The sequence below is a fragment of the Podarcis pityusensis genome (genome assembly GCF_964106645.2).
Source record: "Podarcis pityusensis genome assembly, chromosome: 14".
Lineage (NCBI taxonomy): Eukaryota > Metazoa > Chordata > Lepidosauria > Squamata > Lacertidae > Podarcis > Podarcis pityusensis.
Window position 1 is genome coordinate 15,574,425 of NC_138039.1, and position 15,145 is coordinate 15,589,569.

General features: G+C 46.4%; 2 protein-coding genes across 7 annotated transcripts in view; one reads left to right on the forward strand and one right to left on the reverse strand.

Annotated features, from left to right (window-relative positions):
• The window catches only part of LOC308463448 (transmembrane protein 238-like), a 166,317-nt gene extending 162,875 nt beyond the window's left edge, over positions 1 to 3,442 (reverse strand). The window contains exon 1 of the mRNA XM_080981855.1: positions 3,243 to 3,442. The gene's annotated coding sequence lies outside the window, so the exon portion shown is untranslated. The remainder of the gene's footprint in view (positions 1 to 3,242) is intronic.
• Positions 1 to 15,145, forward strand: part of SNX29 (sorting nexin 29) — a 225,936-nt gene that overhangs the window by 89,767 nt on the left and 121,024 nt on the right. For all 6 annotated transcript variants that reach the window (XM_080981819.1, XM_080981821.1, XM_080981822.1 and 3 more), the window contains one exon: positions 12,794 to 12,910. In XM_080981819.1, the coding sequence (XP_080837945.1) occupies positions 12,794 to 12,910 (117 nt within the window). The remainder of the gene's footprint in view (positions 1 to 12,793; positions 12,911 to 15,145) is intronic.

Below are 15,145 nucleotides of genomic sequence, written 5' to 3' on the forward strand. Positions count from 1 at the left end.
CCCTTGCCTGGATGCTCACATCGATGTTGGTGGCCAACGCTGTTTCTGCCAGAATCCGCCAGCTGCTGCACCTTCAGATGTCACTTCTGTTTCTTGGACTTGCCTTTTAAAATTCAGAACTGACGCTCCCTAAATAAAAAGGCAGTATCACTCTTTTTTTCAGTTGGCAGTGCTGAAGTGAGGATGGGGAGGCCTGTAAAGTGGTACCTCGGGTTAAGAACTTGTTCTGGTGGTCTGTTTTTAACCTGAAACTGTTCTTAACCTGAGGTACCTGAGCAAATGGGGCCTCCTGCCGCCGCACAATTTCTGTTCTCATCCTGAAGCAAAGTTCTTAACCCAAGGTACTATTTCTGGGTTAGCGGAGTCTGTAACCTGAAGCGTCTGTAACCCAAGGTACCACTGTATAGTGGTGAAGAAGGGTGTTCATGACCTTAAATCAGACCTTCCCCTAAATTGCACCCTCTGGGTATGTTGGACTACTGTTCCCTGGCCTGGCCCTATTCCCTATTATTATATTAGGGAATGCTGCCTAAAAATTTTAGTTGTTTTACTTAAGTACATTGTTTAAAGCAAGGTTTCCCAAACTTGGGTCTCCTGCTGTTTTTTGAACTACAGTTCCCATCATCCCTGACCCACTGGTTCTGCTGGCTAGGGATGATGGGAGTTGTAGTCCAAAAAAAGTTGGAGACCCGAGTTTGGGAAACCCTGGTTTAGAGATACTTATCTAATTATGGATAGTATAACGTGGTATCAGTAGTAGATAGTTTGTAAAAGTAGGGTGTGAATGTGGAATTCGTATTGCATTTCTTAAATTGATTCCTTTTGGTTGGGATTTGTAAATGACTTAAAGACTTCTGTTGAAATTAGCTAGTTAAAATCAAATGTCAAGGGGTGGGTGTGTCTATATCCATTAATCCATCTGTGTATCTGTCTGTCTATAATATTTTGCTTCTTAATTTATTTCTTTTAGGCCCCATCTGCACTATACATTTAAAGCAGTATCATACCACTTTAAACAGTCATGGCTTCTCCCACAGAATCTTGGGAGTTGTAGTTTGTTAAAGGTGCTGAGCATTGTTCAGAGACCCCTATTCCCCTCACAAAGCTATGGTTCTTAGTGTGGTTTAATGGTGCAGTTTAACAGGGAACTCAGGCTGAAACAGGTTTCCCACCACTATTCTTGCAGAAGATGCCAGGGACTGATTTTCTGCATGCAAAACATGTAATGACTGATGGGGACAGCCTCAACATAACATCAGGACATTTCCCCTTGGTGGAACTGGCATTTCCTGGTGCATCAGAAAAGTTGTTAGTAGCACTGATCAGAGGATGCCTTTAAGTAGTTTGCTGTTTTGAAATGAGATAGTTTCAAAAATAGGTTCCAGGTGCTGTTCACCAGACGTATGGGTTGCCTTCCAAACCAGCCAAACAATATAGGCACCTGTGTGGTATTTAGGTTTTGTTTATAAGTTAAATTTAAATATAAAGCATGTTTATTCAGATTGTTAATTTACTATAGGAAAAAATGGAAGTGCATCCTGTTTTCTCTCTGTGTACATTTTTACAGCTTAAAATAAGGCAGCCCTGATGGGAGTTGTGGCAGAAAGCAGATGACATGACATTCCTTAGGATTAATTTTTGGTCTGATTTGGTATAATTTGGACATGTGCTGGTGGCATAATTATTCTGTGCATGGACATTGTATATTGTGGGACAGAAGGCAGGCCGTCTTACTGTAGCAGCCATCAGAACGTAAGACAACGAAAGTGGGTTCTGTGGCGCCTTTTGGTAGCAAAGGGACTGCAAGGTTGGAAGGATGAATATCCAGCATCATTGGTTCTAAGATCTCTCTGTCATTTCCATGCATGGCTTGTAGTGGCCAATGTCACTTAAATACCTATGTGGACTGCTTCTATTAATCTATGCGTTTAAATCAGGATCGATGGAATATTCTTACTGTTGATGTCAGCTGGCAAAGGGTGGTGGTTCTCTTTCTGTTATATTTGCAATTAAAAGCTACATACATACATAAAAATATCTTCCTGTGGCCCTCCACATCATTAAAAACCAGTTGAATATTGATAGAAGACTATACAGTGGTATCTTGGGTTACAGATGCTTCAGGTTACGCGTTTTCGGGTTGCACACCTCACCAAACCTGGAAGTACCGGAACAGGTTACTTCCGGGTTTTGGCGCATGCGCAGAAGCGCTAAATCATGCTTTGCGCATGCGCGAAAGCGCCGGATCACGACCCGCACCTGCGCAGACGCAGCGCTGCGGGTTGCGAACGTGCCTCCTGCACAGATCACGTTCACAACCCGAGGTTCCACTGTACTGTATAAAATCCATTAAAACCATATAGTTTACATTAATGAAACACAACGGCACCAGCCTCCTCATTAAAAGTGGTCAGTTTCCAAAAGCCTGTTGGAATGAAAAAGGAGAAAGGGAGGACTATTATTAATGCATATAAAGTATGTACTCTTTTACTAAGTTTTGGCATCTCTGCTTTCCTGCAAGCTTGCAAGGTTCTTCATTGTAAGCAGAAGTCACTGTGCCCTATGATAACCCCAAATTCTCACCTCTGTTTTTCCATACATGAAGCAGAATTTGCTGCAAGCTTGTTGATTCTATTTATTAGCTTATTCAGATCTTTCAAAATAAGGAGATGCAAAATGTCAAATACTTTCAGTTGAGTGCATAGTTGTAAGAACAAAATATATGCTTATAAGATTTTTTTTTAAAGTCTTAATTAGCTATTCATTTTCTTTTCTTTTTTAAAAAAGAGAGAGAATCTTACAGGTAAAGGAAACTAGCAGGGAGCAAATTAGCAGTCGGAAGTGTGTGAGAGTTTATTGATGGTTGAGGGAAAAATGGATGCCAGCAGGGAATTTTCAGTAATTACAGAGTAAGGAATTTTAACCAGAGTTAGTATAGCTCCTTTGGCTGCTTGTGAGTGATAATTACTACAATAGTAGGAAATCAGGTAAATTAAGTTGCACAACATGTCAGGCAAATTTAGATCTTCTGCCGTTGCTATTTTTTCATTACGTGGGGAATTAAAAATAGGAAGTTAACCTGAACATTTATGATTTGCGCTTAAAGCCTCAGAAATCCAGACGCGAAGCATGTATTCTGATTATCATCGTCCTTCCCTGGCAATGTCACCTGTTCTTGATTTGCATCATATCTGTGACGTCCCTGTGAGGAGCCTAACCTTTTAAAGATCTTTTACTGTTACTGCAAGGGACACGGGTGGCGCTGTGGGTTAAAACACAAAGCCTAGGGCTTGCCGATCAGAAGGTCGGCAGTTCGAATCCCCGCGACGGGGTGAGCTCCCGTTGCTCGGTCCCTGCTCCTGCCAACCTAGCAGTTCGAAAGCACGCCAGTGCAAGTAGATAAATAGGTACCACTCCGGCGGGAAGGTAAACGGCGTTTCTGTGTGCTGCTCTGGTTTGCCAGAAGCGGTTTAGTCATGCTGGCCACATGACCCGGAAGCTGTACGCTGTGTGATGGCCTGGGAATCCGATTCAGAGGCTGAACCGGAGGAATCCCAGCCTGCACAGGAGTCCCCGCCTCCAGGGCTGGCTGAACTGGGGCAGGGCCTTGATTCTGAAGCGCCTGCACCTGTGCCGGATCCTCAGGAGCAGGCACAAGGTGAATCCACTCTGGCTCCGGAGGTGGTTGAGGACTCAGTGCCTACAGGTGAGTCTCCCCCTGGGTCCAGTAACCCTTCAGCCTCTCCTGAACTGCAGAGGCTCAGGGCAGAGAGACGGAGGGAACTGGTTTCTCCCAGGAGGAGTGCTCGCCTTAAGGCCAGGAGAGGCGGGTCTCCTGGGGGCCGGGACCGCCCCTGGCCTCAGAGAAGATAAAGGCCAGTCAGCCCGGTCCCAGGTTGCGGGAGCAACGTCATTGAAGAGCTGTTTCGGCCAGCACCCAGTCCTGTTCCTTCAGAGTTCCTGTCCTTGCCTGGCTCCTCGCTTCGGACCCCACCTCGCCCGTGGAGGACAGTCTACAGACCCTCGACCCAGGTCCTGGACCTCACTCCATGGTAACCTCCCCCCGGGACCAGCACACGCTGGCTCCCTCGGCCTATAGAGTGAGATGAGTGCCGCAACCCCAGAGTCGGCCACGACTGGACCTAATGGTCAGGGGTCCCTTTACCTTTAACTTTACTGTTACTGCACCTATTGTATTATGTAGGTTTTTTCTATGGGTCATGAGCTCATGATCACTAGTATGTTCCTAGTGCTCAGATTAACATAATGCCACTCTTGGGGTTTTTTTCTTCCTGTTTTACCTTCTCTTTTGGAAGGGGCCCTGAGGATCATCTAGACCAACCCCCTGCAATGCAGGAACATGCAGCTTTCCTTACGGGGACTGAACCTGCAACCTTGGCGTTATCAGCAGCATGCTCTAACCAACAGGTCTATGTGAATTACATATTCAGATACAATAGACAGCCAGTCAGCATTCCTCAAAGCACAGAGGCAATCATGTTTCTTCCCAGGAACATACACAGTCCCTCAAAAAGCCAAAATCGTGTACAGTCAAAACACATTAGGTTCAGTGGTGGGTGGGATCACCAAAGTCTTATTTCAGTGGTGGGTGGGATTGCCCGCCCCCTTTCTATTCCTTTAAACACACACACACACACACATTGCCAACAACATAAAGCTGAATGCACACAAGTTAAATGCCCGTAAGTTGTGAGTTACCTGTGTCATTAAATGGTGCCAAACGATTTTCAATGTTGCATATTAATTTGTTGTGAGCTACCCTGGGACCTTAACAGTGAAGGCCAGTCAATAAATCAAAATAATAATGATCATAACAATGTACCGCAGGACAGGTCCTTGCCCTGGGCAACTTATAACCTAGAATTCACCGCAGGGGACGGCCAATGAAATGGGAGGGTATATGGGAAGAATTCCATTTTCAATTCTGTTACACATACAGTGATACCTCAGGTTAAGAACTTAATTCGTTCTGGAGGTTTGTTCTTAACCTGAAACTGTTCTTAATCTGAGGTACCACTTTAGCTAATGGGGCCTCCTGCTGCCGCTGTGATTTCTGTTCTTATCCTGAAGCAAAGTTCTTAACCCAAGGTACTATTTCTGGGTTAGCAGAGTCTGTAACCTGAAGCGCCTGTTACCCGAGGTACCACTGTACTTTGACTTAGTGAGGCAGAAGTGAGGAGCCTGTGGGGTTGGAGGTTCCCTGTCCCTGCAGTAGGGTATGGAGTCTTTTTGGAGGAGAGGCTGTGCCTAAGGGAACCATGGGAAAGGTGGTTTTTGAGGAGTTTTTTGAAGTGGGGGTGATGCCTGGGGAAAGACTTCAAAGCCAGAAGGAAGGTGGAGGAGGACTTTCCAGGGCTTGGGTCGCAGCGCTCTGAATGCTTTTCTTGATTATGATTTATATGGGGCCATCTGTCATGGCAGCTCAGCAGCAAGCAGGAAAAGGTTGGCAGAGGACATTCTGCTCTGGCAAAGCTGGGAGCTCGTGGGATCGCAGACAACGCCTTATGGGAGGCTGGATTCCTGCAGCACGAATCCAGGAGAATGCAGCAGCTGTGCTGCTTCCAGGTATAGGAGGCTAGTTCAGGACCTGGGACAGCTCTCTGTGCGGTCACCCAGGAGCAATGGCGGTTGCTTTCACAGTGGCCCTATGGAGTGCCCAAGCCTTGCTCCTTAGATGCAAATTTAAGCAAGAATTTGAAGGGCCAGTGCCCGGACTTAGGCGCTGGTGATGCAGTGTTGCAAAGCAGCCTCCAGCGGCATCTCCTCTGACTTCTCTGCTGGGAACTTCCAGGGGGCTGGATGGGTACGGGGGCTTTCAGGCAATGGGATGGGTGAGTTGTGGGTTCTTGTTCCTCGTTTTAAGGAGTGTGACTTCCCTGGCTTCTGAGGAAGCGGCCAGGGTCAAAGCCTCTTTCAAAGCCTCTTTCATCCAGAGGGCTCTTGTTTTTCCAGATCACTTGATATCTATCTATATCTTCTGTGGTCTCCTCGGTTGCGTGGCCTTCCTCTGGGCCCTGGCCTGCTCTCTTGGAGTTTTAGCCACCGTGGAGTAGGCTTGGGTTGGGTCTGGGCTCTGTCACATGTCCTTGCCCTCCCAGTGCTCTCCTACCTCTCCTCAGCGGCAGTGGCAGCGCAGCAAGGTCGAGGCTCCCGTCTTTTTTTCCTTCCTCTTTCTCTCTCTCCCTTGTTCTCCTCTTCTCCTTCTCCCTGTGTTGGCTCCGGAGTTTTCCTGGCCCTGGAGCGCCACTGGGCAGTCAGCCGGGCACTCTCGCTCCCAGCTCGATTTGAGTTGCGGGGGGAGGGGGGGTCAGCAGTTCCCCAAGTTGACGCACTGGGTGTCCTCAGCAGTGGCGGCGGCAGCAGTCTCAGCAGCCCAGAGCCAGCCTGGTAGCGCAGTTGACTCTGGCTGGCGTCAGGAGCTGCTCGTTGCCGTGGCACCCGCCATTTTGCCTCGCTGGAAGTCCCCATATGATGTGTCTTGTGCCGTTGAACCAATCACACAACATTCATTCCCTACTAATAAATCTACAACACTGAAAATAGAAATCCGGGGACATTAAATGAAATCCGGGGACCTTCCGGGGACGGATTTTGTCCGGGGATAGATTTGTAAATCTGGGGACTGTCCCTGGGAAACGGGGACGTCTGGTAACCATACAGAAGAGGCCTCTTGGTTCTCCCACCACCCTCAGAAGCTCAGGGATGGGGGTGGCGGCCAGGGAGAGCTCATTTTCTGTGGCAACCCCCAAATTATGGAGCTCTGTCCCACAGAGGTGCATCTGGAACCTTCATTATACAGTTTTTGACAAATGCTGAAGATGTACATCTTTACCATTTCTTTCCAACAGCCACGCTTTTGTTTTATTTATTATGCATTTTGTTTCATAGAATTTATACAATGCTTGATTTAAAAAAAAATGTCAGTGTGGTTTTACAAAAAAATAATAAAACAATAGAAACAGTTAAAACAACTCTTTAAAACATTCAAATAATTATTGAAACCAGCAATAAGTGAAAAACAGATTCTACATATATGGATAGGCTTTTCTGAACAAAAATGTTTTTAGCCCCTGCTAAAATGCAGGAATATACAGCTGTCCCATACTGAGATCGAACCTGCAACCTTGGCATTATTAGCACCATTCTGTAACCATATGAGCAATCCATGGACCGGGTCCCGAATGATGATCTCACACATAAATGGATCCCAAGTTGCTTAGGTCATTGTATACTAATAGTAGTAGATGTGGTCCTTGGTTTGAAAAAGGTTCACTTCCCTGGCTCTGCTAGATCCATGAGGTCAGCAGGTGATTAACATTCATGAGTGTGAAGTCACATGAAATCAGATCTTTGTCTATTTTTTCATCACTGTTGCATTATTCAACTTTATGTAGAGAAATTGCCGCAGAAACAAAGTTTATTAAAGAAATAATCATCCTGAGTAATTTGACAAGCTAATTGGTTGCATCACAAGAACAGTTGGCTTTCATGGCTATCAGCTGTAAAGCCAAGTGGTTTCTGTCTGAATATTACGCTAATAGGCTGGCGTTTCTCTTCTGAGTGTAATAGAAAATATGTCAGATTACTGAGGGCTCCTGCTGAGCACACGGCTCCCATTAATATTAATAAAGTTTTGAGATTGTTTGATCAAAATGTGTGATTTTAATAGAATGATCAGATTTCCTTCAGAGCTGTAGTTTCTTGAAACAGCTATGGGGATTTAGGTTCTGCTTTGATTGGAAATCATTTATGTCTCCCACCTCTGCATAAGAAAAGTTCTCTTCTCCCCCTCTTCACATCTGATTGCTTTATCTTAGAAACTGGATCATGCTGGATATTGCAGCATGCTGCAGTGGAGATTCCAAAAATGCTACTAGGACCAGTAGATTTTTATTTAGATGAAAACAATCACATTGAAAAGAAAGAGAATTGCTGACTCAATAGAAACGAGCGATTCAAATGTGCCAAGCTTGCCCTGTCCTGAAGCCTTGTGGTCCCTTTCGACGGGACCTGCTTCAACAGAGATAAATAGGGGTTTCCAAAAGCTGCAAAAAGCTACAGTAACATTCCACATGTTTTGACAGAGACTGTCAACTGAAATAGCACAGTTAGTGACAGAGCAATGACAGGGAAGACATGCTCAGAATAACAGCAGACCCCAGAGCAGCCTTCCCACCCCCCCGCAACTTGCTGGCTTCCAGATGCCTCAGCTTACAAACCTCATGACCATTGGCCATGTTGGCTGGCACTGGTAGTGGTTGTCACCCAATAGCAAAAAATAGCAAAAAAGGTAAAGGACCCCTGGATGGTTAAGTCCAGTCAAAGGTGACTAGGGGGTTGCGGCACTCATCTCGCTTTCAGGCCGAGGGAGCCGGCATTTGTCCACAGACAGCTCTCCGGGTCATGTGGCCAGCATGACTAAACTGCTTCTGGCGCAATGGAACTCCATGACAGAAGCCAGAGCGCATGGAAATGCCGTTTACCTTCCTGCCGCAGTGCAATTTATCTGTTGCATTGGCGTGCTTTCGAACTGCTAGGTTGGCAGGAGCTGGGATAGAGCTACGGGAGCTCACTCCATCGCGGGGATTCGAACCGCCAACCTTCCGATCGGCAAGCCCAAGAGGATCAATGGTTTAGACTACAGCACCACCGACGTCCCCCGCCCAATAGCATCTCCAGAGCATCAGGTTGGGGAAAGATGATAGAGGAGAATAAGGCATTGTGAGCTGAACATACGGCTGGTCAGGTCAGAACTTTGCTCTGTCCAGCTCAATAATGTCAACCTGATTGGCAGCAGCTCTCCAAGGTCCATCATAAGAGGTCTTCCCCTCTGTGGCTTCCTACCTGGAAGTGCCAGAAATTGAACTGAGGATCTTTTGCATGCAAACATGTTGTCTGACCCCCAGCAAGCACCTTTAACTATAGCTTGATCCTGTGCATCACTTTGCTATGAGAAAGATCTTCTCCAGTTTCACTGTAGCTTCTGCTCCAACCTGTGAACCCTTAGGGCAGGAGTGGGGAACCTTTGGTCCTCCAGGTATTGCTAGACTGCAGCTCCCATCATTCCTGTCCATTGGCCGTGCTTGTTGGGGCTGATGGGAGTTGTAGTTTAGCAACATCTGAAGGGCCACAGGTTCCCCACAGCTTTCTCTAGGGAGATGGTGGTGCTACGAAGACAAGATATCACCGCTGCTTGTTATTATGGTTTGTTTATTACAATTTATGTTCCTTCCTCCAACAGGCTCGGGGTGTGTATATGGTCCTTCCTTTTTACTCTTGTTCACACTGTGAAATAAGTTATGCTGAAAGCGGGAGAGAGTGCACATTTGTCTCAGAGTTTTGTGTTCTCTTGTTTTTAAAGAAATTTCATGTGAGCCCTAGTTTAGACATTTTTAGAGCGCTGACGAAATCTGGTGAAAGAGAGCAGAGATCAGTCCGTGAGATTCTTGTGGCATCCCTGATTATAGTGCTGGTTCAGAGGTTTTCTTCAGTTGACTGGTGTTTTATCTTTCAAGCAGGGGTTTTCAAAATCTTGCCTGAAGCACAAGTACCGTGTTTTTTGCCCTATAGGACGCACCGTCCCATAAGGTGCACCTAGTTTTTTTGGGGGGGAATAAAGGGGGGGAAATTATTTTCCCCCCCAGGCGCGGGGCTGGGGCTGGGGAAGCCCGAGCTTCCCCCGACCCCAGCCCCCAGAACAGGCAACTCTCCGCAAGCCTTGGGAGCCCAGCGCAGGGCTCCTGCGCCTTTCCGAGAGCTATGCGAAGTCTGGGCGCGCTGAGCTCAGCGCGCCCAGCCTTCGGCATGCAGGCAACTCTCCGCAAGCTGCGGGAGCCCTGCGCTGCAGAGAGTTGCCTGTTCTGGGGGCTGGGGTCAGGGGAAGCTCGGGCTTCCCCAGCCCCAGCCCCACGCCTGGGGGGGAAATAATTTTTTCCCCTTTATTTCCCACCCAAAAAACTAGGTGCGCCTTATGGGACGGTGCGTCCTATAGGGCAAAAAATACGGTACTTGTGCTTCAGGCACGGGCTCCCACGGCTTACGGAGATATGTGTGAAGCCTGGAGAGCGAGAGGGGTCGGTGCGCACCGACCCCTCTCACTCTCCAGGCTTCAGTGAAAGCCTGCATTTGCCCCATAGGATGCACACACATTTCCCCTTCATTTTTGGAGGGGAAAAAGTACGTCCTATGGGGCGAAAAATACGGTAATCAGCTGCTACGGTACAGTAGCAATATAGTGACATGTGGCTATGATGGGACAAGAAATGCCTGGCCCTCCAGATGTTACTGGGCGACAACTCCAGTGGTCAGGAATGATGGGATTGTAGTCCCACCAATATCTGGAGGACCAGGCTCCCCACAGGATAAACCAGGGTCAGAATGAATGGTTGCTAGCCACAATGGCTACATTTTTCCTCCACTGTCAGTGCCTCTGAATACTAGTCACTGAGAATTCAAGGTGGGAAGAGTGCTGTTGGGTTCAGACTCTGTTTGTGGGTTTCCTATACGTATCTGGCCACTGTGAGAACATGATGCTGGACTAGACAGGGCTTTGGTCTGATCCAGTAGGCTGTTCTCGTGATCAGAAAGACTCACATGTGCCCTAGAGCAAAAACAAATTCCGAGTTTGAAAATGGCCTTCCTTTTCTTTTCAAACGTTCAATCTGCATACAGTACATGAATTTCAGAACTGGGTGTCTGCTTTACACGTCCATGCCTGATTTTGAATTCTGAGGAAAGATTGGCATTCCTTATGGTCTAACAGGCATGATCATTTAATGCACCGTTAATAATAATGTTTCTCCATATGGTTTTATATTGATTAAATAATCTTCCTAGCTACTTTCATAGGTTCAGGGTAGAACCATCATCCTGGGACTGTTATTCAGGCGGCAACTCGGGTGTGAATACATAATGCTCTAATTGTTAGCGTGGAATAAGTACACGCTTGATCTTATCTGAACAAGCTAGCACGGAGTAATTAACTAGGTTATCTTTAATTAAATCCAATGAGGCTGTGAAGTTACCCCCATAACAGAATTAAGTAGAACAGAAAAGCATAATGCAAATAGAAATGAATAATAATAATAAAAGGTTGGTGTCAAGGGAGCACTGCAGCCTGGTCTGCGTGACATAGAATTGTAGAGTTAGAAGGGACCCAAAGAGGGATCTAGTCCAACCTCATGCAATGCAGGAATCAACCCAGGAACCCATGATCAACAGCCACCCAACCTCTGTTTTAAACCCCTTCCCCTTTAAGTAGAGTCCACCACTTTCCGAGATGAGTTAATGAGTAAGTTCCAGTGAAGAGCCATTGTAGCATCAATTCAGGGGGTGGGGACCACACGCAGGAATGAGCCAAATATAGGAATGCAAAATGCTTTCTTATACTGAGTCAGGCCACTGGCCCGCATTGCCTGCACTGACTGACAGCAGCCCTCCAGGGTTTCAAACAGCATCCTCTCGGATATCTATCTGGAAATGCTGGGAATTGAACTTGGGACCTTCAGGACGCGAAGCAGACACTCTGCTCCTGCGCTATGGTCCTCCTCCTTTTGAGGACCACGTGGATGTGCAGGATGCCAGGCAGGAAGGGCCATAGCTCAGTGATAGAGTGTCTGCCTTTCACACAGGAAATCCTGGGTTCAATCCCTGGCATTTCCGGGTAAGGCTGGGAAAAACTCCTACCTGAAGCCCCGAAGAGGCATCTGCTGGTTGCTGTAGACCAGGGGTCAGCAAACTTTTTCAGCAGGGGGCCGGTCCACTGTCCCTCAGACCTTGTGGGGGGCCAGATTACAGTGGTACCTCAGGTTACATATGCTTCAGGTTACAGATGCTTCAGGTTACAGACTCCGCTAACCCAGAAATAGTACCTCAGACCAAATTAAGTTCTTAACCCAAGGTACCACTGCATATTTTTTGGGGGGGAAATGGACAAATTCCTATGCCCCACAAATAACCTAGAGATGCATTTTAAATAAAAGCACACATTCTACTCCTGCAAAAACACCAGGCAGGCCCCACAAATAACCCAGAGATGCATTTTAAATAAAAGCACACATTCTACTCATGTAAAAACACGCTGATTCCTGGACCATCCCCAGACCGGATTTAAAAGGCGATTGGGCCAGATCCGGCCCCCGGGGCTTAGTTTGCCAACCCATGGTGTAGATAGTACAGTGCTACCTTGGGTTACATACGCTTCAGGTTACAGACTCTGCTAACCCAGAAATAGTACTTCGGGTTAAGTACTTTGCTTCAGGATGAGAACAGAAATCGTTCTCCAGCGGCGCGTTGGCAGCGGGAGGCCCCATTAGCTAAAGTGGTGCTTCAGGCTAAGAACAGTTTCAGGTTAAGAACGGACATCCGGAACGAATTAAGTATGTAACCAGAGGTACCACCGTACTGAGCTGGATGGACGCAGTAGTCTGACTTGATATAAGGCAGTTTCTACATTCTTCTGCACTTTGTGGCTAGCAAGGAAAGAGCTCTGCCAGAAGCCCTGGTTCGGATGGTATGCAATATTGGCTCATCTTTGTGCAGTAGCAAAAAAGGAAATGGTAGGGCTGTGAGCTCCTCTCCAGCAAACTTGCACATTCTCACTCAGCCATAGTACGGCTTATCGCGTTATATGGGAACCTGGCCACTGTGTGCAGAATGTACTTACTTGATATCACACAGTATATTTGCTGCCCACTAACGTTGTTTCTTTTGTTGACAGTATAAAAACGAAGTGGCTTTCAAAAATAAATAAATGGTATTGCTTGTTTTCCAGGTGGCGGAGATGCACGGGGAACTGATAGAATTCAACGAGAGGCTGCACCGCGCTTTGATGGCTAAAGAAGCTCTTGTGACTCAGATGAGACAGGAACTCATTGATTTGAGAGGACCGGTAGGTTTTTAAAAATAGTATAATACCCATAGTCATCTTGATCTGTTTATCCAGACTGAAGTCCTAGAAAGGGCCTCTGAAGCTGAACATTGGAAGGTTCAGGATAGACAAAAGAATGTACTGCTATACTGTTCAACTCACTCCTGCAGGAGGCAGTGGTGGCCACGAATTTGGGTGGTTTTTAAAAAAAGGCTTAGACAAATTCCTGGAGGATGAAGCTGTTAATGGCTGCTATCCATCCCAGCTGTGTTCTTGCTTCCAGCATGTCTCTGAATACCAGTTGCTGGGAATTGCATATGGAGAGGGTGCTGTTGTGCTCAGGTCCTGCTTCCACTGTGAAAAGAGGATGATGGAGTAGATGGGCCTTTGGATATTTTCCTTAGAGATTCGTAAACAGAGGTTGGAAGGACCCACGTACCATCGGGACCGCCCCTCCTGGTTTGCCCCGTGGAGGACCTTAAGGTCCACAAATGGAGGTCCTAAGTCGCAAGGTGGTTAGATTGGTCTCAACTAGGGCCAGGGCCTTTTCAGTACTGGCCCCGACTTGGTGGAACGCTCTGTCACAAGAGACTAGGGCCCTGCGGGACTTGACATCTTTCCGCAGGGCCTACAAGACAGAGCTGTTCCGCCTGGCCTTTGGTTTGGACTCAGTCTGACCCTTATGTTTCCCTCCCCTTATGGTTTTGAACTATGGGCTACTATTAAAATGAGGCTGGATTTTAAATAGTATTTTAACCCGTATTTTAATTTTTCTTTTTCTTTCCCCCCTCTCCTATTACGTTTTTATTGTGATTTTACAGGTGTTAGCCCCCCTGAGCCCGGCTCTGGCCGGGGAGAGCGGGGTACAAATAAAAAATTCTTATTCTTATTCTTATTTATTATCTGTGAGGGATTGTTTAGCTGTATTTCCTGCATTGAAGGGTTTTGACTAGATGACTCTTGGGTGTCCCTTCCAGCTTCACAGTTCTATAAAAATATTTATAAATGTGCAGATGCTCAAATGTGAGACTTTTATTTATATATATAAAAGTCATTTCTTTGAACATTTGGCTTTATTTATCCAAGTAGAGGATAAGACATTTTGAAAGAGGTTAAAGATAAAGTAATCTGTGTCTAACAGATAATGTTGCATAAGCAGCTGTTAAAACAAGCGTTTGCTACCAGTTCCCAAATTTCTCAGCAAGGGCAGGAAAGGGGGAGGTGGAAAAATTAAAATAGCAGTGAGACACGTGGGTGTGGGAGGCTTTGATAACCACAGACAGCTTTCTCTTTCTAGGAATTTTTTCTATCTTCTCACTGGAGAACACAAATATATTTTGCTGGTGTTAATCTGGCGAGTGTGGCAGCAAAATCTATTGAGCTGCCAGTTTTATTTACATCCGTAAGAATGCAAATGCCCTGTACGCAAAGGAGACTGGGCAGCTGTGCTCATTCTTCTACAGTGAGTAATCTACAACACATCCACAGTGATTAAAGTTCACAAAATTAGATGCCAAAATTCAGTCCATCCTACTTTGGCTAACACAAAACCTGAGATGGTCTGATCTGGTTTTGAGAAAAGGAAGAATATCAAAACTTGAATGGCCCAAGGCAAGCAAGAAATTGAAAACTGCCACAGGCAACTAATACTGTTGCTTTAAAAAGCAAAGGTAATCATGTTGGTCCATAAGGGGTAGTGGGGCAGCCCTTCAAAATCCATAGCTGGGCAATAATTTTATTGGAAACAACCAGCATATCACAGGATATTGGCAATCTTCCTTGTCCTCCAGAACTCTTCATCAGGCACAACTTGGTAACTGTAGGACCAGGTCTTCAGCCTCTGCTCCAAGACAGAGATTGTAGACATAATAAATCTTTGGTTGTTGTTGCTTCGTCGTGTCCGACTCTTCGTGACACCATGGACCAGAGCACGCCAGGCACTCCTGTCTTCCACTGCCTCCCGCAGTTTGGTCAAACTCATGTTGGTAGCTTCGAGAACACTATCCAACCATCTTGTCCTCTGTCACCCCCTTCTCCTTGTGCCCTCCATCTTTCCCAACATCAGGGTCTTTTCCAGGGAGTCTTCTCTTCTCATGAGGTGGCCAAAGTATTGGAGTCTCAGCTTCAGGATCTGTCCTTCCAGTGAGCACTCAGGGCTGATTTCCTTCAGAATGGAGAGGTTTGATCTTCTTGCAGTCCATGGGACTCTCAAGAGTCTCCTCCAGCATCATAATTCAAAAGCATCAATTCTTCGGC